General features: G+C 39.1%; 1 protein-coding gene across 3 annotated transcripts in view; it reads right to left on the minus strand.

Moving 5' to 3' along the window:
* Positions 1 to 16,224, minus strand: part of LOC102151328 — a 42,181-nt gene extending 25,957 nt beyond the window's left edge. For 2 of the 3 annotated variants that reach the window (XM_038586739.1, XM_038586738.1), the window contains exon 1: positions 15,887 to 16,224. In XM_038586739.1, the coding sequence (XP_038442667.1) occupies positions 15,887 to 16,182 (296 nt within the window). In that variant the 5' untranslated portion in view covers positions 16,183 to 16,224. Of the gene's footprint in view, positions 1 to 699; positions 793 to 15,886 lie in introns of all 3 variants that reach the window. The other variant, XR_005386075.1, reaches the window with a different exon arrangement.
* Positions 16,225 to 27,790: the final 11,566 nt, after the last annotated feature.

Below are 27,790 nucleotides of genomic sequence, written 5' to 3' on the forward strand. Positions count from 1 at the left end.
TAAACACTCTTCATTTGTTAACGACTTAATCCTTTAATTAAAGCTCACTTTGTTAGGTGGCTTGGCTTTCAAAAGCAGCCCAGGCCGATATTTGCATGAGTCCTTTAAAGATCGTCAGACCAGGGGAGATGGTTAAAAATATATTGTCCCAGGCTTATGGTAAACTGATGCAATCTATCCCTACGCGGGATGGGAAAAGATTACAGAAGACTTTGTGTTGAATTAGGTTTCCTGAAATATAACTCTTCCTTTTGCATCCATCTCAATTTGATACGTGTGGTCGTGTAATTCAGTCTTGGATAACTCACCAACAGTAAAGTTCTTTCCTTTCCTTTTTGGTTGAAATTGTAGACTAGTGAGAATGGGTCAATGGACTTTAGTAAGCGTAGACAGTCTAACACCTTAATTGAATGGGATCAGTAAAATATTGTTCCACTGGAAATGGGGTTCTGGTGTATCTCTGGTTCAGAAAGGCAGTTAATTGAAAGCGCAGTCTGGATGGATAGTGTGTGAAAATCTCATTCATGCTGCATTTACAGTGTCTGTGGGTCTTTTCAGCTTAAGGGATAGAAGCAATAATATCGATATTTTAATGTGCTACAGGTATTGCACCAACTAGGAGTGGCATTTATCGGATAGCTGGAGAGAGGGAGATGTTATAAAATGCCAAAGTGATTTTCAACTTAGAAGAGAACTCACATTTGATGGCCTGGTTCTTTTTCGGGGGGCAGAGGTGGGCAATCCCCAGAGATGAGCAATCACATATAAGCTAGGGTGCAATCAGGCATGAACCTAAACAGAAAAATAAAAACTAGGAGAGTTAATAAAACCCTTCAAGAAAGTGAGCAAATAAAACGTGAAAATATCAGTATCTCTAAGTCTGATGTGGCCACAGTGAGGAGACTGAAAACAATCACATTCACCGCATGTAAAAATGAGTATTTTTAAATCCTCTATAAAAGTATCTGTAGAGGGGCACCTGGGCGGCTCAGAGGTTGAGCATCTGCCTTTGGCTCAGGTCAGGATCCTGGTGTCCTGAGATAGAGCCCGACATCGGGCTCCCGGCATGGAGCCTGCTTCTCCCTCTGCCTGTGTCTCTGCCTCTCTCTGTGTGTCTCTTATGAATAAATAAATAAAATATTTTTTTTAAAAAAGTATGTGTAGAGAAATGGGACCACTACAGAAAAGTATCACATTTTAAATTAAAAATAAGGATTTAAAAACGAGTTGCACAATGGACAGCCTTTCCCAATAAAACTCAAAGACACCAGCAAAAAAATAAAAAAATAAAAAAAAAATAAAAACGAGTTGCTGGCCACAATGGACTAAGAGACCTGCTTGAGCATCCTTCATGAGACATGGAAGAAATTGAAGGAAGGCTTTCAAGTGAAGTGGCCAGCAGGAAACAAAGAGCAGTGACCTTTGAGAGATACAAGACAAATTAGCTGACACCCAGCATTGCCCCAGCTCCCTAACTGCCTTGAGAGTCCTGAGGTAGGGGGAGAGAAGCCAGGTAGAAACCAGAAAACGCTCCGAATCTCAGGAGACCAAAGTAGGTAGGGTTCTTAGGACAGAGTACCATAGAAGAGAGCTCTTTGCCCAGACAGAAGAATGGAGAGCTGCAGAGAGTCCTCCCACACTCCCAGTTGAGTAAATACCAGGGCATTTAGATGAAGAGACCACTACTCGGGCTGCTCAAAGCCCGGGAACTAACCACCTGAAAAATACAGTAGGATCTCCACAAAACAACCTGAGGCCGGTAATGTGGGAAACAAAGGCAGAAGAAAGATGCCTAAATCTCCTTACTACCTACAGCCCAGTGGCCAGTCCTTGAAACAGGCAGAGGGACCTTCCTCTAAGAACTCAGCTGCCTTGATGTTAATACTTTGCTAAAGGGAAAAGGCCATCTTAGCCTGACCTTTATGATCCTGGGAGTCTACATTAACATCTAAAAATTCCTTTGGAAACTTTCTTTATCTCTGTCCCCCAAGATAACAGTTGGCAATCATCCTCCATGCATATGACCTTCCTCTATATACATCTGAAGGGTGTCATGGCTCAGGTTTAATTAGACGGTAATAATGACCTTTTCCCAACAATAGCTAGCCCTTTGAAGGTCCTGGAAACCTTGCTTCCAAAATTCCTTGAGACTCATGCTAAATCAAATCCCCTCCCAACTTGAAAGCATATAATGGGCCACCCTTCATGACCCCCATGCAGCTCTCTGCCCGTGAATCCTGTCCCCATGCTTTAATAAGATCAGATTTTTACACCAAAATCATCTCAAGAATTCTTTCTTGGCCATCGGCTTCGAACCCCAACATCTTTCCTACATCAGCCAGGAAACAAACCAGCAGAGGTGAGAGGGAATGTTTCCTAGAGATTGCCCAGGACCAGGAACAGCTGCTGTTCCAACCAACCACCCTAGGAAACTTCATGAAGCATGGTGGTAGCAGATGAGCTGCCCAGAGGATTTTGCATCAGTAGGAGAGGGTTTGTCTGGGCCTGACAACCACTGTGGTCCAGACTAACAAATCCTAATTAGCAAGATGTGAAAGAAACAAACTGTGTGGTGTGTGTGTGTGATATGTATATGTGTCCCAGAACAAAGGCCAAAGATATCCATGGGAATATAAAAATACCCAGCACCCAACAAGGTCAACTTCACAATGTTTGACATCCAATCCAAAAGATTGCCCAAGACATAATCAGGGTACAAAAATCAATCATTTTTCTGTATACTGGCTATTGGAATTAAATACCATTTACCAAGAAACGCTTTTTACTGTACCATCAAAAATACAGAATGCATGGGCCAAACCTGACTGAAGAGTGTAGAGCCCTGTACATGGTCAACCCAAACCATTCCTGAGAAACTTAGAATAGTAAGAGTCAGAAGAATCAGTATTGTTAAGATGTCAATTATCTTCTCATTGATCTATACATTCAAAAACATCCCACCTAAATTTCCAGTAGGCTCATTGGGTAGAAAATGCCAGGTTGAACTTGACAAGTTGAATGGAAAATTTAAAACACTGAGACTGGTCAAAACAACTTTCAAAAACATGAATGAAGTCGGAGAACATGTATTACCTGATTTTAAGTCTTATTTTAAAGCTATCATGATCAAGAGAGTATGCTATCATTGATGATGTAGGAAAGTCATTAGGGTTCAAAGCTGACAGCCAAGAAAGGATTCTTGAGACATCTTTAGTGCAAAAAGGTGATTTTATTAAACCTCGGGGCAGGACCTTGTATCATATTAAAGAGTTAACTCAAAATGAGCCATAAGCTTGAATATAAATTGTGATTGAAAATCTAAATGTATCAAATTTCTAATGGACACAAATGCAACCTAGGGTCAGCCAGTGATTTCTTAGACAAGACACCAAAATTGCAATCTGTAAAATATCATAAGTAGAGCTTTGAAATTTGAAAGTACCTGCTCTTCAAAAGATGCCGTTAAGACATTGAGAAGACAAGCAACAGAAAGAAATCGTATAGCCAATAAAGAACTTGCAACTGGAATACACAGAGAACTCTCAAAACAGATTAATAGAAAACAAACAACCTAATTTTTTTTTTAAATAATGGGAAGAGATTTGGACAGACACTTCACTAAGTAAGATGCATGCATGGCAAATAATCACATGAAAACAGGCTCAGCGTGTCAGTGATTTGCCGAATACGATTAAAACTAAAATACTAGTAGTTGTGGATGGGACTATTAAATAGTGTAACCAATTTGGAAAACAGTTCGGCAGTTGTTATAAAGTTAAATGTACACGTACCATGCGACAATGATTCTATGACACTGACTTTTACTTCTGATATTTATTCCCAGAGAAACCAAAGCATGTGTGTCTACCAAGGCGTGCAAGCAAATGCTCATAGATTCTTCGTCGCTGTTGCTGACTGGAAACAACCAAATATCCATCCAGGGAAATAGATGAAGTATGGTATATGATGGATTGCTGCTCAGAAACGGGAAGCAAAGCACTATTGATACATGTAAAAATATGGATAAAAATATTTGTGTTAAGTGAAAAAGTCAGACCAAACACAAAAACCCAGAGTAAATACCTTAGGGTCCCATTTATGTACGTTTGTAGGAAATGTAGACAAATCTCTGTGCCAGGAAGATTACTGTTTGCCTGGGCAGGGGGTGGTGATAGGGACCAGGAAGGGTCGGAGGTGGGGTTAGAGGCGCCAATGTAAATTTCTGAGGGTGATGGCAATGTTTGTAATCTTGACTATAGTGATGATTACACACACACACACACACACATCTTTCAACACTAACCAATTAGCAGACTTTAAATATGTGCCCTATGTCAATTTCATCTGAATAAAACCTATTATTTTTAAAGGGCGGGGGAGGGGATATTAAATAACTATAGGGTAAAGCATTCATATGTGCTAAACGCAGGCTACCGGATTTTGGACCTTGAAATATTTCATAATTTAAAAATGCAAAAGTGAAATACACGAAATGAATGATAGGTTAAAAAAAACACTGGAAACGGGTATGTGACAAAATTATCATCTAAATAGCATATTGAAATACTGTTGGGAGAAAATACTAAGATATCAAGAATTTAATCTGTAGAGAAAATGGACAATATTGTTCAACAAATTGACAATCATTGAGTTCTTGAGGGGGAAAAGAAATCCGGCCTTGCTAATAATAAGTATATTCAATGTTAACATGTTGCTCTATTTCTTGTATTAATTTTAGATTGCATTGTCCCTGCCTGGCTTGAATATTGTGCAACTCTTCCTACCACATTCATGACTTTGTAAAGGTAGCGTAGATTTGTGGAAAGCAGTCTGTTAATCTGAATGAAAAGCCAGGAAATGATTTATGCACTCTGATCTGGCAATTCAATTACCGAGAAAGTACACTAAATATCTCCTCGAAAATACTGAACAATCTGTAGTTCAAATGTGTTTTGAGATAATTTCTTATTATGTCAAAATGTTGCAAATAATCTAATTCCTGCAAGCTTTTATAACAACATGAAGCCTAGCAATATAAATGAGGAGGAGGTATATTGTAACAGCATGGGGAATGTCTTAGGATGATAACATCATGAGTGGAAACAAAGTACAGAAAAGGAGACAGGGCGGGAGGTGTGGGGTTGCGGAAAGACAAGGAGACATCGTCAGGTTGCATAAGTTAAGAGCCTAAAGAGAAGTATCCGTAAGATGAATAGTGAGTAAAATACATTTATTTTAAAATTTTCTATCATGGGACAACATTACTGTTATAACTAAAATAACAGAGACATACAATCAAATATCTTTGTAACGATTGGGCGGGGAAATAAATGAATTATAACCTAAATTTTCGGAATTGCCTTGCAGAGGCAAACTGATGTTTTTTTTTGTTTGTTTTTGTTTTTTGTTTTTTTGGCAAACTGATGTTAAAGGAGAATACAGAATTTTGAGGGAGTGACGCCAAATGAGAGGGATCAGTATTTTTGAGAAAGGACAACTGGAGTGCATTTCATGATGACTTCCAGGCAAGAGCTTAAGACGTGATGGCAATGCTAGAAGGAAGAAAACGTCCAGGTGTGGAAAATTAAGGCCATGGCTGATTGGGTGTAAGGACAAGTCCATCAGGTGGCTGCGAATTTCCATCTTACACTTAAAGGAAAAGAAAATGCAGACAGAGACATTACTTTACATCTTGATATTTTGAGGCTCTGGGTTCCCCAACGTTGAACTGTGTGGGTCATGAAAGCTCAGGCTGAGGAGTTGATAGGGTAGATGGTGTCCATGGGTATTTTGTGTGTATGTGTGTGTACGTGTGTGCAGGATTGAAGGTGGTTGTGAATTAACAGGTGGTGAGGAAAGAACCAGGGAGGTTCTCAATGTGCCTTAAAAATGGTGTCCACAGTTGTTCATATGTGGGAAACAAAAGCAAATCCCCTTCTCTTGTCCCCACGTTGGTCCTTCCTGTCATCCTTTGGGCAGGCAGTCCTCACAGAGGCCATAAGGACTCAAATGTTTGAGGGACTCCCCCTCAGTTGTCTGAAGCCAACAAAGCCAACAGATGAATTTGGAACAGGCTCCTAGAAGAATAAAGAACGGAATCTGTCCTTTGGACCAAGCCAATCCCTTCCCTGCTCCCTGGTGACAGCATCTGGTACTCCACCAGAATTTTCACTTGTGCTACAGATGTCTGGGTTATGATGCAAACAAATCTCAAATCTATTGTCTCTTTCTTATGTACACTCATGTCTCTCAACGTCCCTCTCAGCTGTAGGCTTGCAGCATGCCCATAAAACGTTCAAACAGCAGCCCATTTGGTGAGCCGGCCACTGACAGCTCACATCCTCTCGGATGCTCCCTGAAAAAATAAACCTTTCCATCCTCCCTACGTATCCAGAGTGGCACCTGCTTCAAAGCTCCTCGTGCTTTGCTACCTGCTCACCCTCCACTCCCCCACCGGCCATGGTCATCTTCTGCTTGTGCTCACAGGATGAAATTCATCTGTACCAGGAATGATGGATGCTCCTCATCCCAACCATCCCCAAATAATTATATCTGCCCAGGCATTTTTAGTTGGCTGACGTTCACATACGGGCATGTAATGTTGGGCATTTTGAGCTTCCTCTTGGATCCTGTGAGTCAGTATAACCATTATTTAAGTGTGTGGTGTTCCAGGAAGGTGGAAGAGCATTGGTGGCATGCGACTGAGGAAAACGTCCTTCCTATCAAGGTTCCCCTGAAGCATCTGAAGGCTGGTGACATTTTTCTTAAATAGCAGATAATAAAGTGTTGAGGTGAGGGGGCAGTCATATAGCGATCCCTATCATCTCAAGTATTCCTTAAAATGGTCATATCTCAACTGCTGATGGAACACCTCAATAGCAGCCAAGCTCAATATTCCAGGAAAACCTAAATTTTGCCTTCCAAAGATTCAGAATGGCTCCACTGGTTTTAAATCTAGCAGAGGAGACATAACTGAGGCAGATTCATATGCTAACTTCCCTATTCAAGTCTCCATGTGAAATATTCTCTTCCATTGTAGAGTCTGTGGGATTTGAATATTTCAGATCCACTGTCCCCCACTTTTTTTTTCACCATGATGTTTAAATCTAGTGAGTAATTTCTTTCTCAAATTCAAGTACTGTTTCTTTTAACATGGCTCCATAATTCCTTTGGGTATCATGGATCATGGACCCTTTTATTTAATTTATTTATTTTTAAAATTTTATTTATTTATTTTTTCATGGACCCTTTTATCTTGTTAACAAGCCTGTGTTGTTAGAATCTCCTGAGCAAATTGCCATATTGACAAAAATGTGTTCTGTATGTAGATGGCATCAGGTTAGAAGAAAGAGTTTACTGTAATAAATGCATGGTGATACATATAAATATTTTCTCATTATATACATCAAAAGACTGTTCTGTATATTTACACTTAAAAAAAGGATAGAGAAAAACCTAACCGTGTTCAAGTTATATTACTAGCAAGATTAAACGCAAGCAAAGAATGAAAATCCACAAGGTATACTATAAGTCTACCAATATGTCACCCTTCTTTATATGTCATTAGAATATTTCACAAGCACCTAATCATTTCCATGTACTTTTGGTTAGAAAACTTATAATCAGCATATGCATTGCTTATTCACATTAAAGCTGCTTCCTTACTCATGAGTAAAATAAATAAGTTGATGAAATATCATTTTTATCCTAGATCCTATGTTACATAATTAATTTAGAGATATAAGCAAATTGACATAATTAGGATATTGAGCTGAATTAGTATTTGTGTGATGCAAATAATAATAGCTATTCTGAAATGTTAATTTTTATATATACAGAGGATTAAGCCAGCCAGCCATTGGACTAAGAAGAGAATGTCAGCTGTGAATTTGGATAGTAGGCATTTGATTTTTTTTTTTTAAGATTTTATTTATGTATTTGAGAGAGAATCTCAAGCAGACTCGCCACTGCATGCAGAGCCTGACATGGGGCTGGATGCATGGGCTCCATCTCATGACCCTGAGATTACAACCTGAGCTGAAGTCAAGAGTTGGTTGCTTAACCAGTTGAACCACCCAGATAGATGCTAATGTATATTTTTTTAAAAATCAACTAGTCATGCAACTGCCCTCAGAGATAAAGGTTCAGTGGTAACCAACATGGCTCAGAGCATGATGAATATGGTAGGAGGAAACTTACCTGATGGCTCATTGGTTCACATTCGCTCATCAGCACCAATCGCTGGGTTTAACATTCCACATTGAGACAATAGACATCAAATTTCAGTGTCGCAAAATACCCCTGGTAAGTTTCTATAAAATGTACTTTCCACTGGATCAGTAACACCATGGTTAACAATCGTCCTTAGGAACAGTGGCAAGTCTCATGGATTACAGATGATATTTGTGAAGATTACTTATGTGGGGAGGAGAGAAGAAGGAGAAGGAAGAGGAGGAGAAAAAGGAGAGAAGAAGGGAGGGGAGGAGGAAGAGAAGGGGGGAGAAGGAAAAAAACAGAGAGGGGAAGATAAATTTTAACATTTCATCAAACAGAGTATAATTAAATTTGGGACCAATTGCCTCTTAAAAATAATATTTAACATTACAGTAATAAAGATGCTGAATGGTTGCTAATGATTTGATTTCTAACAGCAAAAAGGAAGATGAATTACATATGTTCCAGTACAAAAGGGACTATACCGCATGCCCCTCCAAATCCCAATTTACCAAGTAGAATCTGAAATAGAAACAAGGCGAGAATCTGCAAAAAGCGGTTTGCTAAAAATGTGACGCCATATATATTTCAATAAGCCATAGACTTCACCATAAATGCTTTTAAGCATTTCTTGAAGATAGTCTTCATTTTGTTTGAATAATATTGTAATAATTGATAGCATTGAGGGGACATGAGGTTCTTCATGTAGTCAACTCAATGATTTAACTGAAAGGCCCTCGCTCCTTGCTCTGATTAAGTGTTAATAATTGTGTTTCTTTTTCCCTAGCTTTTTTGTCTCCTTTCTTATTCCCAAGGAGATAAATCTTGCGTAATGGAAAGGCAGTTAAAATTTGTTGAAAAGACTCCGCCAGGTGAGTCGGTGAGGAACACGCTTCTAGGAAATGTAACAAAGTGGGAGGCGAGGAAAAAAAGGGCATTTTCATTTTATATTATCCTCAAGTGAGGTTGACAATCCTTAGGGAATTTGGCCGTGAGTCACTCACTGAGTCTATTGTGTTCGATTCTGAAGCAGTTTGTTGATTCTTAGATGACTAACACTTACTCAAAATGCATGAAAAATGGCCACTTATCTCTGAAAGATGTCTCCATTTTTTGTGTGTGAAATGTGATACTTTCCCTTGAAAATCAAGTCCATGGAACATACGAATTAAGTTAGTTCTGAAATATGAAGTTAGACCCTAGAAACCAATAACCAGGCTATTGACTGCCCCAGTACCTTGGCTTATAGAGGTTTAATAAATGCCTTCCAGGGCCTACTTAATAACACTTTATTGAGTTTTAGGGGAAAAAAAAGATAGGCATCGTTTTTCACTCTGCATTAAACTGACGAACATAGAAATAATAAAACATACAATATGATAATGCCACCACATTTAACTGATCTTGCATGAAAAGGTCATCTTTTGAGCGCTTTTGCTAGATTCAAATGAAGTCTCTAGATATACAAGATGGATATTGAAACACTGACTCTGGAAAAAAAAAAAAATGAAAGAGAACCAGTTCTCAGATAAAGAAAATCTTGATCTTAGTTCAGCTATGCTCCCGAATATATTTTGTAAATTGTGTGATTATGTAAACTATAATGGAATTTGAAAAATGCATTCTGAAACAATTATTCTTAGTTTAGAAAGAGATGTGATGATATTGAAAATTATCAATGATTTGCCTTATAGAAACAATTCATTCCTTTTGTCTGGATCCTTTAGATTGGCACTTTCTTTTTTAAAAATTATAATTAATTGATTAATTTTGAGAGAGAGAGAGAGTGAGTTAAGGCGGCTGAGAGAAAGGGAGAGAGAATCTCAAGCAGACTCCCCACTGGGCACAGAGACCCACCCTGGACTCAGATCATGACCTGAGCTGAAACCAGGAGTTGGGTGCTCAGCCACCCAGGCACCCCTAGACTAGTAGTTTTCTTACAGAACTTCCTGCAAAGATGGAAATTCTCTATATCTGAGCTGTACAATATGTTAACCACCAAGCGTACATGGTTATAAATTGTCAGTGTCTACATTGATGTTAGTTAGAGAACTAGTTAAAGGATGAATTCCATACATAAGATTCCACCCACTGCATATAATCCCACATAAATACAACACTTGAAACATCCTTTAAAAATATCTCCACAGATTTCAATGTGCCTTGCAAGAACTATATGTACATATTGGATTATTGCCAGAATTATATGAACATATGGGACTCTTTCCTTCATTCTCTTCAGTCATGACTTTGAAGGGCACTTGGATCTCATCTCAACCACAGCACTTTTGGACAGAATGTGCCCTTTTACAATAAACTATCTGGGGGTGACTAGATGGCTCAGTTGGGCTGCAGCATGGAGCCCAGTTAAGTAAAAATAAAATAAAATTAAATTAAATTAAGTAAAATATCTGAAGAATTTAAGGCTGCAATGAAACAATATAGCTTCTCTTTGATGTGAAACTATAAATTACGTCAGATATTTAAAAATATATACAATTACTGATTATTATGATATTAGTTTAATTATCTTTTTTTTTTTTTAACCCATATGTCTACATTAGGTCTCAATGAATTCTAAAGAAAGGAAACCTAAGTTTCAGTTGAGGAAGTGTGTGGCTCAAGCAGACGAACCCAGCAGTACATTCATGGGGAGGATCACAACGTATGGACGGGGAAGACTCCGTCATTCATCCATGGCTGCCTCACCTCAGTCAACCTCTTCTAAAGAAAATAGGAAAATGCGTACAACAGGGTACAATCCAGTGCCACCGTCTACAACAGCTATTATACATTCCCTCTGCACCTAGTTTTTAATTTATTCACACTCTGCTTAGATCTAGAACAAGGAAAGAATTTTTTTTTTTTCTGTAAAAGGTCAACATAATAAGCTTTTTAGGTTTTGAGGACCATAAGGTCTCTCTTACAAATACTCACTTGTACTGTGTTCATGCCCACACAGCCATAGGCAATAAAGAGCTGGCCATAGTGATTTCTCAATAAACACTGCTACAAAACCAGATGTCAAGCTGGACTTGGTACGTGGCCACAGTCTGCTGACCCCTGGCATCCATCTCTGGCAGACTTGACACTTACTAATAATGTTCTCATGGCCAATTTGGAAAGATGACATCTTATTTTATGAGAATGTATGTACACGCCCTCCTTTTGCTCTAACAGTAACCATTTCCCCCAACCCAAGCATGGATGTGTCAGTGGGTTTGCTGGTCATAATGGACAAGGCCACCTTGCTTAAAACGAAGTCTTTGGACATCCCTCAAACTCCTACAAGAGCTCAAAGTGGTATCCAAAGCCTCCGAGGACAAGGGGATATACACCCACATTACAGTTGGTCTCGTTATAATTATCTGAGAACCGGTTGGAGGTTGAATGGGAATAGCTACACTGAAGTAGTGCCTTCCTGTTTAGAAAAGAAAAGAACAGATTTATCCGTTTAAGCCTAAGGGAAATGAGTACTCATTTTGGTGGGGCATTTAGAATATAATAATACAAAATACCATGAGAGGCCACGTCTGTTGGCTCTGTGACAGCAACGATCCTGTATAGTTAAGGCTTAGACAGTGTGGTGCCAAGGGTGGGGGGAGAAAGAGATAGAAAAAAAGAAGAGAAGAAGAGGAGGAGGGTGAGGAGGGAAAAGAGGAAGAAGAAGGAGCATGTGGTGGGGTAAATAAATAAATAAATAAATAGATCCTAAAAAAAGAAAAAAGAAAGAGGAGAGGGAGGGAGGAAGAAGGTGAAAGGAGATGGTAAATTAAGCATGCTTTGATCTCTGGGGCTTTGCTATCCCTAAAGGAATCCCCTCTCCCAGGACCAGTGCATCCCTACAGTCACTAAAGATGGTAGGTAACTAGCTCCCAGCTCACAGTTTTCAAATACAAGCCAACCAGCGTGAGATCCACACCCCAACCCTCCTCTATGGGCCTCTCACACTGGAGGGCACCACGCTCCTGTCCTACTCTCTCCAGGGCTAGGTACCCGATAACCAGAGGCAGCCCCTGTAGCCCAGAGCCCAAGGACATTATTCAAGCCAGTCAGTCCTATGCCTGCTCACCTGTTCCTTCCTGTGGAGGCCACAGTAAAGGCCCCTGTCCACGTTTTCCCTCCTCATCTGCCTCCCGAAGGCCCTGGGGCTTCCCCGTGGCGCCCTCATGGTGTGGTGCATCCCCTCCTCTTGGGAACTGTGAGTCTCAAACTATTTGGTCCATGGCACTCATCTCCTGATCTTTTGAGTCTGCTGTACCTCAAGAGTTCTAGCAATACATTATATTATGAAAACGACATATATAATATATACACATTATGTTGTACATTATATAATAGTTCATGCTTAGGTGTATTTATCATACATGTGTTATAAATACATAATACTATAAATGTATTTATGTGTTTTTCATATAAATAGATGTATTATTTACATATACATAAAATTCAGAATATTGGGATACTAGAATACCTAAACCAAATTTTATATATTTATAAGCATATATGTAGACACAGAGCACACATATATGTAAATATAAATGTAATATATGTAAAGGTATATATGCGGTGTGTGTGTAATACATATATTTTTTTAAGATTTTATTTAAATTCATTTAGTTAACATATAGTATGTTATTAGTTTCAGGGGTAGAATTTAGTGATTCATCAGTGTTATATAACACCCAATGCTCATTTCATCATGTGCCCTCTTCAATGTCCATCACCCAGTTACCCCATCCCCCTATCCTACCTCCCCTCCAGCGACCCTCAGTTTGTTTCCCAGAGTTAAGCATGTCTTATGGTTTGTCTCCCTCTCTAATTTTGGCTTATTTTATTTATTTTTCCTTCTTTTCCCCTATATTTACGTTTTGTTTCTTAAATTCTACATATGAGTGAGACCATATGATAATTGTCTTTCTCTGATTGACTTATTTCAATTAGCATAACACCATCTACTTTTAACATATCATTGCAAATGGCAAGACTTCATTCTTCTTCTTCTTTTTTTTTTTTTTTTTTTTTTTTTACTTCATTCTTCTTGATGGCTGAGTAAGAGTCCATTGTCTATACACATCACATCATCTTTATCCATTCATCTATCAATGGACATCTGGGCTCTTTCTGTAGTTTGGCCATTGTGGACATTGCTGCTGTTATATATTATAAGCTAACGAATGCCAGACCTTTATTTAATAAATATTCATGGGCTACCCACACATACTTGCCTCTGTGCATTTACTACAAGGTGCTTTGTTCTTATATCTTGGTTAAAATTAGTGAGACTTCCCCTTTAACCCAAAGATGACCATTCCCTGATGACTTTCTTCATGGGAAATCAATCCATCGTTTTGAGTGAAATAAAAAATGAAGATAATCGTGGAGAACATTCAAAGGAACATTCAAAGGAACAAAGGTAGGGTTTCCCTTGGTGCCTTAGCTAGAGCATCTATAAGTGCTTTGAGCCATTTGGAAAACTCAAGTTTTCAATCCAGGTGATGACTTTGGTGGTCTGCAGGGATTTGCAAGAACAGTGTCTGGTTGCAGAAGGAGGTACCATCAGGGACAACGGAGAGACAGAGCTGTGGGTTCAATGTCACAGCCAGGGAATGGTATGGATGCTCTGTCTGCATAGAAGTCACTGAGTTGCATTGCCCCAAGTAATTCCTTATTTTAAGCCTCTGACTGTCCCTTGGTGCATGAGTGTTAGACATATATTCTCTTATCTTAATAAAATAGAACTTCCCAGAGTAAGCCTCAGCCTTTGCAGGTTCTCGCTTTCCTTTGGTGGGACCTGTGAGATTTTGGAGTGCAGAGTGTTCTCTGCTGATGTTCAAAACAATAGCTCCTGGGATCCCTGGGTGGCGCAGCGGTTTGGCGCCTGCCTTTGGCCCAGGGTGCGATCCTGGAGACCCGGGATCGAGTCCCACGTCGGGCTCCCGGTGCATGGAGCCTGCTTCTCCCTCTGCCTGTCTCTCTTTCTCTCCCTCTCTCTGTGACTATCATAGATTAAAAAAAAAAAAAAATTAAAAAAAAAAAACAATAGCTCCTGAACTAGCAAGCAAGCAGAGGTATTGAGAAAGCTTTTGTCTCCATTTGCAATGCTGTTATTGCCATCTGCTTTTCTGATTTTTTTTTAGCCCACTGTATTATTTTACTGATGTGTCCATTGCCTTTTTCCCACATTTTCAATGAGATTTTCCAATGGGATAAGTTTCTGGCTTTGCTGGAAATGTATGCAGCTTTGTAGGAGATGGGGGAGAAATGGATAAGCCCATCTGAAACATGGAGCGAATAGAGTCTGTATCATAAGGACGAGAGATTATACTTATAGTGCTATTGACCCAGATGAAAGGAATATGATGCAGGTCTCATCAGGTCAAAGAAAATGACAAGAAACTCTTCTTCATAAATTCGCTGTATTGGGATAATGCTACATCTAAAAACCAAGTGCAACACCTTCATCAAGCAGACTGGTATCACCAGCTTGTTTGCAAGTGTCCCCTGGAGATGAAAATGAATGAGTGCCAGTTTCATAGGCTCTCTGAGTGAGAGGAAAATTATGATCATAATTTGCACAATGCTGTGATTTGCTCATAGAGATCTGCTCTGAAATTTAGAGCAGATAGAAGAGACAAAAGTAAAGCAACACATTATATTACCAGTAAGAAAATGCTTTTCAGGTCTACCAAAGAATGGGCACAGTGAAAAGATATTAAGCATGCCTGAATATACAAAATTAAGCTTTTATTCTGGTTTATAGACAGATGTATCAAGATCAGAAAAAAATATGTCAATTATTCATTATTTCCCCATGGCATATATAAATGTGTGCATGCATTGTGACAGTCAGGATGACCTTATGCTTTATCAATCGGAATGTGTTTTCTCAGAGACTACCCATCCATGGTATCCCTACAACATCTGAGCAAGAAAGTAAGGATAGATCCAAGTATCCATCTATCAGAAGAATGGATACAGATGATGTGGTATATATACACAATGGAATATTACTCAGACATCAAAAATAATGACATCTTGCCATTTGCAATGATGTGGATGGAACTAGAGGGTATTACACTAAGCAAAATAAATCCATTGGAGAAGGATGAATACCATATGATTCCACTCGTGTGTAATTTAAGAAACTAACAAAACAAAGAAAAAACAGACCAAAACACCCCAGACTTTTAAATACAGAGAACAAAGTGATAGTTGCCAGAGGGGAGGTGGGTAAAGGAGTGGGTGAAATAAGAAGAGGATTATGGGGATGAAGGCGGGGACTCATTGTGATGAGCACTCAGTAATGTGTAGAATGGTTGAATCATTATATTGTGCACCTGAAATGAATACAATGCTGTCTATTAATTATACACAAATAAAAAAGCAGGAAGCAGATAGAATAAAACAGAAAGTCGGGGTAGGGCTTCATGTCATGCCTAACGTAGGAGCCAAATGTGAAATAAAAAGCACAGGGTTCTGTAGCTGTGACCCAAGTGCTTTGCACCATCCCACGCGGACTCTGTGTCTTGACAAGCATGGGGTAAACAGAGAATAAAAATCAAAGGTAGGGAAAAGAAAAGCCACCAGCCAGACAGGCGATAAGTCAGAGAGTGGAAATGAGGACCAAGATTTAAGCGTGAGGTGTAGAGATACAGGGACAGATACTCACCCAGACGAAGACTCAAGATACAGGTAAAAATAGACCGCACTCATTTCCTGGGGCTGCCGTAACAAATGGTCACAAACGGGGTAGCTGGCAGCAATAGAAACACATTCTGTCACATTGTGGAGTCTGTGTCTACACTGCAGATGTCTGGGCTGGGCTTCCTGGGAGCATCGGGAGACCATCCTTCCTTCCTTCTCTCCTAGTTTCCTTGGGCTCCCCGGTGCTTCCCTCCAATCTCTGCCTCTGCCACTACAAGTTCCCTGTGTCTCCTTTACCACATGGGAGTCTCCTCTCTGCATCTGTCTCTCCTCTTCCTGTAAAGACACCAGTCATCTTGGGTTCAGAACCTGCCCTACTACCTTATGACCTCACCTTTTGTGACCTCATTACACCTGCAAAGAGTCCATGTCCAAATAAGAGCAAAGTCTTAGGCAGTGGTGTTGAGGACACTGACTTTCAGGTTCAATGAACAATACGGACAGTGATCAAAACATGGTTTTAGAGATAGCAAGAGAGACAGACGTGAAGACTTGAGGTTTTTGCACACAGGATGAACGCAGAGCACCATGCCCGCGTTACAGGGAAACCCAGAAATCAAGTATAAACAACACTGAGCAAAAAAGAAATACCGATCTTCCTACTTTGATGGTAAAATGTCCTCATGCGATAATCTTTTCAGGTTATCCATGAAAACATGCACAATGGCATTGGCTTCTCTTTATTGCACTTCTTTCCGTGTCCATCTTCCAGCTGTTAACGTAGCCAGTTCCCTACACAAGACAAAGGCGCCTACTCTGCCATTTGCTCCTTCCTCTTGAGCTACGAGCAGCGATTTGTGTACTCCATGCTGAATGGTTATGTGACCTCCTGCTGGCACCTGATAGCTCATCAATAACTTGTTAGGAAGCGAAAATGACTACGTTGGAGAAGGCAGAGATGTTCATTTCATCCTCCGGCACTTATGAGAATGGCCTCTTTAGGATGTAATCCAGTATAAGGTACATAAGGAATCGAGGCATACGAGACCAGGATGCATATTTGTTAATTATCAGGTGCAAAAAAAAAAAAAAGAAAGAAAGAAAGCAAGAGGTGGTAGACGTATATTTGTATATCTTTCTTTGACGATCTATAAAAACATGCAAAAGATACCAAACCAATGAATCTTGCTGAGAAAAAGGCTGAACGAGTGCAAATACCAAAAAAAATCCTGAAGAAAGCTCAGAAGTTTGGGAAAGTTCTCTGCACCTTAAAGCTTCAAGTCACAGAAGCCAGATCTTTCTCTCTCCCCATCTGAGGGATTTTTTTTTTTTCAATAATGTGACTCAGGCATGACAGTTTGACAATTGCCACAATGGTTTGTGGTCAAGCGTGCCCCCAGCATCCCACCCACTCTCTCAATCCTATCTCCGAGGACAGTCCACTAACCACCTGTATTGAACGAGTTTCTAGTTTCAGCAACCACTCTGCCACCAACAGAACTGATAAGCCATTGGAGGGTGAACGGCTTCTGATGACATAGAAACACCTGCTGTACCCAAGTCCTTATCTGCTTTGCAATGACAACTTCTCGGTGTGCGAACTCTCCAATAAAACACATTGTGGGCCCAAGTCCTGGAATAAAATACAACACGCCTCACAGAGAGAAGGAAACGTGTCAGAAGGCTGACAAGATCACCCCTCCATGTGGAAATTGAAGTTGAATTAGATACGAAATAAAGGGAACGGCGTCCGGCTGGCTCAGTGGGTGGCACCTGTGACTCTCAATCTCCAGGTCAGGACTTACAACCTCACATTGGGTGTAGAGCTTACTTAAAAATATTTTTTAAAAAAGGCAGGGGACACTGATCCTAAATGAGCCCAACAATAGAAGCAGGAGTCTTCTCTAGCCTACTACAGTTTGTAATAATTTATATTTTTTCTAGCTATGCCATTCTATGTTCTGGATTTCTTCTGGCAGGAGATGAGGAGGAGGAACTTAGCCATGAAATTGAGAAAAAGTGAATAGTTTTAGAGATGGAAAATTATAGTGGTTTTACCGAAATCAGTAGCCTCGTACGGAAAACAGGTCTAGGCTCTGAAATTAGATTTTATTTCTATTATGCCACCTAATTCAGATTCTGGAAATCCACAATAACAAAAGACCATACTAGTCTGTGTAGAGCCTTCAAAAGAAATCTAAAAAAAAATGGAAAACTCTTATTTTCAAATAATTACTAAGGAAAAAAATGTCAAACTGAAATTTATATTTTGATATTTTGTGTAATAGTGTACATTCCTACAGAAAGAATCATATATTCTACAATAGTTGGCCTATTTTAACGAGAGTGTCAATCAACTGGCAAATATTTGATGGTGTGTATACATCACTGTACATCATCAAAAACATTGGAATCCAAAACCACTGAAAAAATTTAGTTTTTAAAGTCTGCATTTTTTGAGGATCAATATGTTGTCCGTAATTTCAATTTCTAGAGTGTAAAATTAAAAAAAAATGGTAGCCTCAAAGAATAACCATCAACCAAAGGGATGATGGTAGTCTCAACTCTCAGTCTTAAGATGGTACGTTCTTGGGATCTAATGTCCAGCACGATGACTATAGGTACTTTGTCCCTGCAGAGGAAATTTAAAAAGCGTTGTTCATGCAAAAGAAACTTTAAAAATTTTCGTAAAATGAAAAGGTCAGCTCTCCATAAATAAGTTGTGAGTAGTTTTATAGCTTTGGGAGTTTAATTTTGCACAGTAAAAATGTATCATGAACTGCAATTCTACATATTAGGAAGTATTAGATATAGTACGACACCACCAGATATTTGTACTTGGGGTACGCCACGTGATTTCAGGTTGATTGATCCTCAAGAGAAGATCGAGTTACAGTATCTGCTCCTGTAGCTGGCAGCTTCGTGTACAGGTGTGCCCACCTGCCCCAATGTGTGGTGGAGTTCTACGAGAATGCAGTGTCAGCCCTGGGGTCATGATACTTGGATAACTGTCAAAATTCTATTGAATTTCAGGTCATTTTATAGAATATCTTCCACACAAAAGTCCATCTTGCATATTTCTGTTCAAGCTAGAGGCCAAAAGTACTATAGGCAACTCGTCCATTTCTCATTAAGGAAAAAAAAATTGATATTTTTCAATAGCAGAACTTATGCCAGGCAGAAGCAAACTGCCCTTTATAGGAAGGACTGCTTTATTTGAGCTTTTAAGTGAAGCATAAAAATATCGGCTGTACCTTTCATCTTTATAATGCTGTGGAATTTACATAGTGCTTTTCATGCATTTTCTCTTTTTATTCTTGCAGTTCAAAAAAATTGAGAGGAGGATAAGCATTATTAGCTCATTTTATAGAGAAGGAAATGTAGCCTCAGATCATTACGTGACTTGCACAAGATCTGCCAGTTGGAAGGCAGTACGGAGACCTAGAATCCAGGTGTTCTGAGGCAGGTATTATCCCTATTAATCTTTGGTCCCACTGACAAAACAAATGCCCAGGTGCATCCCCTATGTTGCACGGGCTTCTTGGGCAGAAGTCCTGAATCTGAACTCCTGATATCTCACCTATCCCATGACGTTGGGTGAACATTCCCACTGTCTAGAACTCTCTGATGCCATGGGACTACTGGAGTGCTCCGTGCAGAGAACCGCATCGTAGTGTGCAAGAACACAACACATAGCATAGAATTTTCATCAGAGAGAGAAATTTCTCCTGGTTCGTGGCTTTTCCCCTCTGTCCCCATCATTGGTATCTCTTGGATCTCCTGGGAACCTATAAACACGTGGCTTGAAAATAACCACAGCAGGAGAAAATCACAGCCACTGAAAATAAGGACTGAGAAACGCCATGTGTTCTGAAAATATGAGAAAGTGCCAAAACCATGAGTGGGACAACGTTCTAACCATAGAGTTGTTTGAGAGAAACCAAGTTGTAATTATTCTGACCCAAGGTTTCAACCCACTGGCTGGTACACCTAAGAGCTTTTTGTAGGAGATGAATCTCTCCTCTAAATAAAGAACGAGTGTCAAAAATCAACTGAGAAAGTTTGTAAAGCCACACACATATCTGCATGGTCTTTCTTCCCATCTCACGTGTACCAGGAGGGCAGCATAGAAGAAATTACATTAGGGAGGAGAAATTTATATACTTAAAATATCGAAAACATCCAATTTTCCTTCCTTTTCCTTGGAGTGTTTAAAAATGATTTCTTGTACTGATTGATCCCACGCAGTAGATAATTCTTTCAGAAGAAGGGTCCCAACAGTTTTAGATAAGAATAGAGTTATTCTGGAAAAATATGTGCAGGAGGTAATTTAAAATATTGTACAGAAAGTAGGAATAAAATTGCAAGTGTGCAGAATGTTCATAGTTTGCAGCCTTGAATACTGATGTTTCCAGTAAGAGAGACTGTGTGGGGATGGGGTATAAAGGGGAGGAGGCGGTGCAGACCCACAAAGAAGCCCACTGGAGGAAAAGCAGCATTCACAAATGCAGTCCAAGCCAATCACAGCCATGACATTTCTGGGAAGAAGAGAGCTACTATCTGAAATCAAAGACAAGAAGTGGAGGAGACAGACGACAAGCCTTGGCCAAAGGAAATCACTGCTGGACTCCATGAATGCATTTTTACGGAGGTGTTTGGGAAGACACTGCTGGCTACAATGTTCAAAAAGAAGGAAGTGATGATGAAGCCATGAACTGCTGCAGGATGCAGAGGGACCGGGGCAGGTTGGTTTGGGATGCACAGCATAGTACCTTCCGCCAGGGCAACCTGTTCACAATGGAGCCCCCAAAGAAAGGACAGCGAGGAGAACATGGTGGTGGCTTTCCTCTGGTGTCCCCGTTGGGGGGGGATACGATGAAAAGCACAAGTGTCGTTGGCTTTAGAAGGAAGAGTATTTCCGTTCTCCTTTTCTTTCTTTTCTACGTGTTATTGTGAACTTCTGTTGAGCCACTGCCTCTTGCTCTTTGGGCAGCTTCTATGATTGACCTATTTATTGGCATTAAATGAAAAAGCTTTGACCATAAAACCAAGGCTTGCCTAGAACTCTGAATAATGAGATCAAATGTACAAGCCTACTTATTCATTCTCCCCCCAACCTCACTGTGTGTGTGTGTGTGTGTGTGTGTGGGTTGGTGGGTGTGCATGTGACTAACCAGCAAGATTTATGCAAGGTGAACCAGGGTTTGTTTTGAAGGATAATATAGGAATTGTTTTCTTGAAAATAAAGCTGAATAGAACAATGGTAATACACAGTTTCATTCTCTGCTTAAAAATGCAGTCACGTTCCAATAAGCTATTCTTTTCCTAGTATTTTTTTTTTTTTGCTTTGACAGTCTATTGGCCATTTTTCTACTTATTAGCACTTCCATCAGAAGGAAGGAAAAGGAGATGAAACTATAATATGTCAATTTCAGACACAGAGTCTTATATTAGGCCCAACACCACTGTGAAGTGTCTAGACAATTCTTGCTCCCCTGGGAGGGTTCAAAGCCGCCAGCCCTACAAAAGCTGTGTCCCTACTAAACAGTGGAGGATTGCAGCAAACACACTCCATCCTCCTTAATTCTCCTGTGTGATGATCACATTTCACACTTCACCCAAACAGATGCTAGGAGACAATTAGACTAGGTGGGTTGGAAGTAAAGATATTAAGAGATTGTTATCTGCTAATATGAAAATTGCCTTAACAACATTCAGAATAGACAGATTTACTTCATATGAGTTTCGGTTTGAACATAAATAAATTATGGTTGTTCTCCTTTCTTTCAGTTAATGCTGACTGAAAATTCTTAAAGAAACAATTAATATAAGCCAGAATGAATTGATTCTTGCTTTGGATAACTTGTATTGATTTTACAGCCATTCCATTTCCCTAGTGAGTTAAATTTTTAAAGAATCCACATGTCTCAGTATTTATAGTCGATCTAGAATTATCACAACCTAAAACTGGCATCTACTGTGTATTCAACTAATATTCAGCAAGGGAGCCAAGAATACTCATGGGGAAAAGATAGTCTTTTTAATACCTGGTGTTGAGGTAATTGAACGTTCACATGCAAAAGAATGAAGCTGGACTCCTAGCTTACACAAAATTTAACTAGATATGGGCTAAAGATCTAAATATAAAACCTGAAACCAAACAATTCTTAAAAGAAAGAATAGGAGGGGCACCTGGGTGGCTCAGTGGTTGAGCATCAGGTCCTGGGCTCAGGTCGTGATCCCAGGGTCTTGGGATCGAGTCCCACATCGGGCTCCCTATGGGGACTCTGCTTCTCCCTCTGCCTATGTCTCTGCCTTCTGTGTGTCTCATGAATAAATAAATAAAATCTTTTTTTAAAAAAAGAATAGGAGAAAAGCTCCCTGGCATAGGCCTTGGCAATGATTTTCTGAATATGTCACCAAAAGCATAAGCAATAAAAGTAGAAATAAACAAATGAGTCTACGTCACTTGAAAAGGCTTCAGTACAGCAAAAGATCAACAAAACGAAAACGCACCCTAAGTAATGGAAGGAAATATTTGCAAATCATATATCTGATAAATATTATCTACAACTTATAAGGAACTCCTACAACTCAACAGCAAACAAAACAAAAAAACCCAATAACCCAAAAGATCTGAACAGACACTTTCGCAAAGCAGACTTGCAAATGGCCAATAGGTACTGGCAAGGTGCTCCACACCACTCATCATCAGGGAAAAACAGATTAAAAGCACCGTGAGACATGGTCTGACACCTTTTAGGATGACTACTATCAAGATACAAGAGTTAACAGGTATTGCTGAGGATGGGGAGAAAGGGGACCCCTGGTGAACTGTTGGTGGGGATGCAAACTGGTGCGGCTGCTCTGAAGAACAGTATGGAGGTTCCTCAAATAGTTAAAGATTGAACTACCATGTGATCCAGCAATTCCACTTGTGGGTATATATCCACAGTAAATGAAATCATTACGTTGAAGACATACCTGCAACCTTGTGTTCACTAAAGCATTATTTATAAAAGTCAAGACGTGGAAACCACCTAAGTGTCCACTGTGGGAGAAATGGATTAAGAGACAGTGATGTGTGTGGGTAGTTTGGACATAAAATGGGTAGTTTGGACATAGAAATATGCCATGTGAGGCAATATGGATGAAGCTTGATGGCATATGCTAAATGATATGAGATAGACAAAGACAGATATTGCATGATCTGACTTCCAGGTGGAATCTAAAAACAAAGAAGCAAAAAAAATCACAGAAACAGTAAACTGGTAGTTGCCAAGGGTTGGGGTGGGGGAAAGGGATGATGGTAGTCAAAAAGTCTCAACTCTCAGTCTTAAGATGGTACGTTCTTGGGATCTAATGTCCAGCACGATGACTATAGTTTATCAACAATGAATTGTCTACTTGCCAGTTGCTGAGACAATAGATCTTAAGAGTTCTCTCTACACATAATAATAGTTAAGTACCAGGCGATAGATGTGTTGACTAACCTTATCATGGCAGCAATACATACATATATCAGATCTTCACATTTTACACCTTAAATGTACACAATTATACCAAATTAGATGTTACGTATATGTCAATTATATCTCAATAATGCTGGGAAAAAATTAGAAATTAAAAAGTGGCATCTAGTGTCCCTGTCCTATGTTTTGTGTGTGCGTGTGTGTGTGTGACTCAAGCTTTAGTGTCACGTCTTAATTAATATGCAAATGACACTAAACTTTAAGAAGTGTTGCCGTTCATGAGAGTGAAAGTAGGGATTTTGCTTTTAAACAGGTTATTTTACAAGTTTTTTTTTTTAAAATAACAAAGTAAAATTGTGCTAAAATTCCAAAAAGCACATAATTTCCTCAGGGCACCACCTTAATCTCCAGTGATAGTTCTATTCAAAGTGTCCTAATGCACATTTATTGAAAACGATTTGGCTTTGAGACATTTTCCATTAGCGCTAATATGGGTAATCACGCTTCTTCAGTACAAAGTATTTTATACAGACATTGTGAAAGAGCTGAAGGTCAACATGATACTAGAGATCCATCTTCTAAGTGGCAAAATTTCACTTTGGGCTTGTCAGCAAAGAAAGCTGGGGTAACACTCTTAAGAGTAGTGCCAAAAAGATTGGGTCAAAGAGATGGTTTGGATTCATAGAATGAACCATTCCTACTTCCAATTCAATGAAAAAGCCATATTTGAAACACCTTGGGAAGCTTACAATTGTACATAGGATGAGAAATCCCTAAGTTAGATGCAGAGTAATGGAAATTTACAAGAATAAAGAAAATGGAAAATTTGATAATGATAATGTTAAAAGTTTCGGGAAATAGTCAATAGAAGTAGTAGCAGATTAGAACTTTTTATGGCATAGGGTTCTATGGAACCCTTTAATTCTAAATAATGTTTTCGACTACTACCCCAAGACCGAGAGTTGCAAGGTCTACTGACTGAGCCAGCCAGATGCCCTTAACTCTATTACTTTTGATGGCAGAAATGCACGCTTTTTTCTCATGCTCATTTCCGTATACTCAAGTAGGCTTGAAATTTTATTCTATTTTATTTGAAAAGATTTTATTTTTAAGTAATCTCTACACCCAATGTGGGGCTGGAAGTCACAATCTCAACATCAAGAGTTGCACGTTCCACAGACTGAGCCAGCTGGGCACCCCAGGGCCTGAATTTTTAAATAGTTACCTTTCAGAGCGTCATAGCCAAGAGCGTCAATCTGTGCAGAGTCACACTGAGTAATTTATTTAGCTGTTTTATGCCAGAAACTACGCTAAGTCATTAATCCTGCTGAATGGTGGAAATGCCGTAAGGAAGCATTCTAACCTAAGTTGGATTTTCCAAGCAAAATCCAAAAATACAATAACACATAGGCAGTGCTTCAATTAGAGATGAATTAATAAAGATTAAAATGTAAAAAAGGGCCTAAATGAGGATAAAACATAATGAAAATGCCTAGTATTGGTTCTTTGGTTAAAAACACAGTGTGCAGATAGAGTGTTTAATATGATAGTCTTTAAAAGGGGGGAGAGAGCCCAAATATATAAAGTGAGAACGGGTGATAGGAATCACAGCAATGAAGGAATTTAAGGAATCAAAAGCAGCTTGTTTGATCCACTTGGTGCAAATGCATTTGAGGACTCCAATGACATGGGTGATTTTCTATACGTACACATTTTTTTTTCTCCCCAGAAGACATAAGAACTGGAAACTAATTATAAAATCCCAGAGAGACCAGACCTCATTCCCTGCCTCACCCACTCTCCTGTCAAACACAGCATTTCCAGATGGCTTTACAGTTTTTTTTTTTTTTGAAAATAAGATTTACTTGCGAATATTTACGCTGGTTGAGAACATAGAAAAGGAGAAATAGTTCCAAATTTTCATTATGAAGCGAAGAAAGCACCGATAATGAACTCCAAGAAACACAGCACAAACAACAACGCACAGATAGGAAAATCTCCAACAGCTACCGAATAGAATCCAGCTGAGGTTTCAAGAAAAATTCGCTGTGGTGACTTGACGTTGATTTTGAGGATAAATGTGGATTTCTGTTATTAGTCAACTTATTATATTAAATGTACTAATATAATCACCATCTATATCAATCATCTCCATAAGAAATGAAAGGCACTGAATGAAAGTTAATGTTTGTCCTTCATTGAAAAAAAAAGCAAGACAGAAACAGATGTGTATTATTTTATTTATTTTATTTTATTTATTTTATTACTTTGATTTAATTTAATTTGATTTGATTTAATTTGATTTAATTTAATTTTATTTTATTTTATTTCATTTTATTTTATTTTATTTTATTTTATTTTATTTTATTTTATTTTATTTTATTTTATTTTATTTTATTTTATTTTATTTTATTTTATTTTATTTTATTTTATAAGGTTTTATTTACTTATGTGGAAGACAGAGACCAAGCATGAGAGAGAGCATGAACAGAGGGGACTGTAGAGAGAGAAGCAGACTACCCATTGAGCCGGGAGTCCAATGTGGGGCTCAACTCCAGGACCCCGGGACCTTGACCTGAGCTGAAGGCAGATCCTTAACTGACTAAGCCACTCAGGTGCCCCGAATGTGTGTGTGTGCATATATATATATTGTTTATGCATGATGTTGATGAGCATCATGTTCATCTATATGCTATACGCAAATAGATAAAAACACAAAGGGCATCCATATTTGAAGGAAAGAGGTGATTTTTATGATCATTGCAGATTTTTGATCACATAAGAAAACCCAAGAATGTCAAGACATGACAGCAAATAGCAAGGTTAGGAAGCTAGAATAATGCATAGAATACATATTCTATAAATTTTGAGAAAAGGATTAGAAACTATAACAGTAGGAAGAATTTATAGCAGCTCTGAAACAATATATATTTGACAAGAACTAGCAAGGCTCATGAATCTATTCTGAAATGTTCTTGAGGTCAGCATAACTGTAATACTAAACCCTAAGAAAACAATCAAAAGGAAGAAAATTGGAGTCCAGTCTTCTGACAATCCTTCTTACTGATGCAGAATTTATAAAATTATGTGTAATTATAATACATAGTGAGATGTATTCTGTGATAGAATTTATATATACATTATATATATATATATTCCAGTGATAAAGGGAAACATCACATAATACAACATTTTAAAGTAGGATTAATTTAAGGAATACAAGCATACAAAGGTGATTAAAATTTGAGTCATTTAAAGTAAACAACCATAATAAAAGAAACAGGAAAATACATATGTGACATTTCCATAAATGCAGAAAAATGCATTTTAAAAGGATGAAAGATATTAACTATAATTAATAAAATGTATCTGCATCATGACATTCGAAGGGAACTTCCCTAAACATATAATAGATTTCAACTTTAGAAAAAGAGACCACAGGGGCAGCCCCGGTGGCTCAGCGGTTTAGCGCCTGCCTTTGGCCCAGGGTGTGATCCTGGGGTCCCTGGATTGAGTCCCGTGTAGGGCTCCCTGTGTGGAGCCTGCTTCTCCCTCTGCCTGGGTCTCTGCCTCTCTCTCTGTCTCTCTCTCTCTGTCTCTCATGAATAAATCAATAAAATCTTAAAAAAAAAAAGAGAGACCACAATACATCAAACAGCATATTTTGGGGCTGAAATGGGGAAAGAGTCTCCTGAGATTGGGAATGAGACTCGTGTGGCTGACATTCTCAGGTCTTTCCACGGTGCAGCAGGATTACTGGGCAGCACATGCAGAACAGTAAAGATAAATGCAAATAATATGATTGGAAAAGGAGAGTCAAGGCTTTGTGAGTTTAAAATCCAAATAAAAAATCTACAACAAAGCTATTAGAATTAGTAACTTCACCGGTTAATAAAGAAAACACAGATAACATCCATCGTGCCTACCAACCATGCCAGTAAAAAAAGAAAAAAAAAAAAGAAAAAAGAAACTATCCTTTAAGGATATGGTAATGTTTCCAATGGCACATTCACAATAGTGTCTTCCCATAGTCGTGCCAGACACGCACAGAGAAGAGTGAGGACAGGCCCATCATTGGGGGGATATATCGTGTTTGCAGATGGGAGTAGTGTCTATCGTAAAGGTGTTAGTGGTTCCAAAAGTGCTCTGAGGAGTCAAGGTGATGTGTGTCTGTGTGTGTTGAAAAGAGAAAGAAGGAGGTGAAGAAGTAGGAGGAGGAAAGAAAATGATGGAGAGTAGGAGGAGGAGGGGGGAGGAACAGGAGGAAGACAGACTAGAGATGGAGATCCAAACACCATCAGCCACACTTCTCACGTGGACTGATTGACAACACTCATCAAAGAGCCCGGACCCATGACCCCCAGCAGGCTCTAAGCAAGTGTGTTCAATGACCAGAGAACACCGTAAGCTAGAGTCTTCCTAAATTGCTCCATCTGGAAACGGGGTCGTTGCCACAG

Source organism: Canis lupus, chromosome X (assembly GCF_011100685.1).
Source record: "Canis lupus familiaris isolate Mischka breed German Shepherd chromosome X, alternate assembly UU_Cfam_GSD_1.0, whole genome shotgun sequence".
NCBI classification, from domain to species: domain Eukaryota; kingdom Metazoa; phylum Chordata; class Mammalia; order Carnivora; family Canidae; genus Canis; species Canis lupus.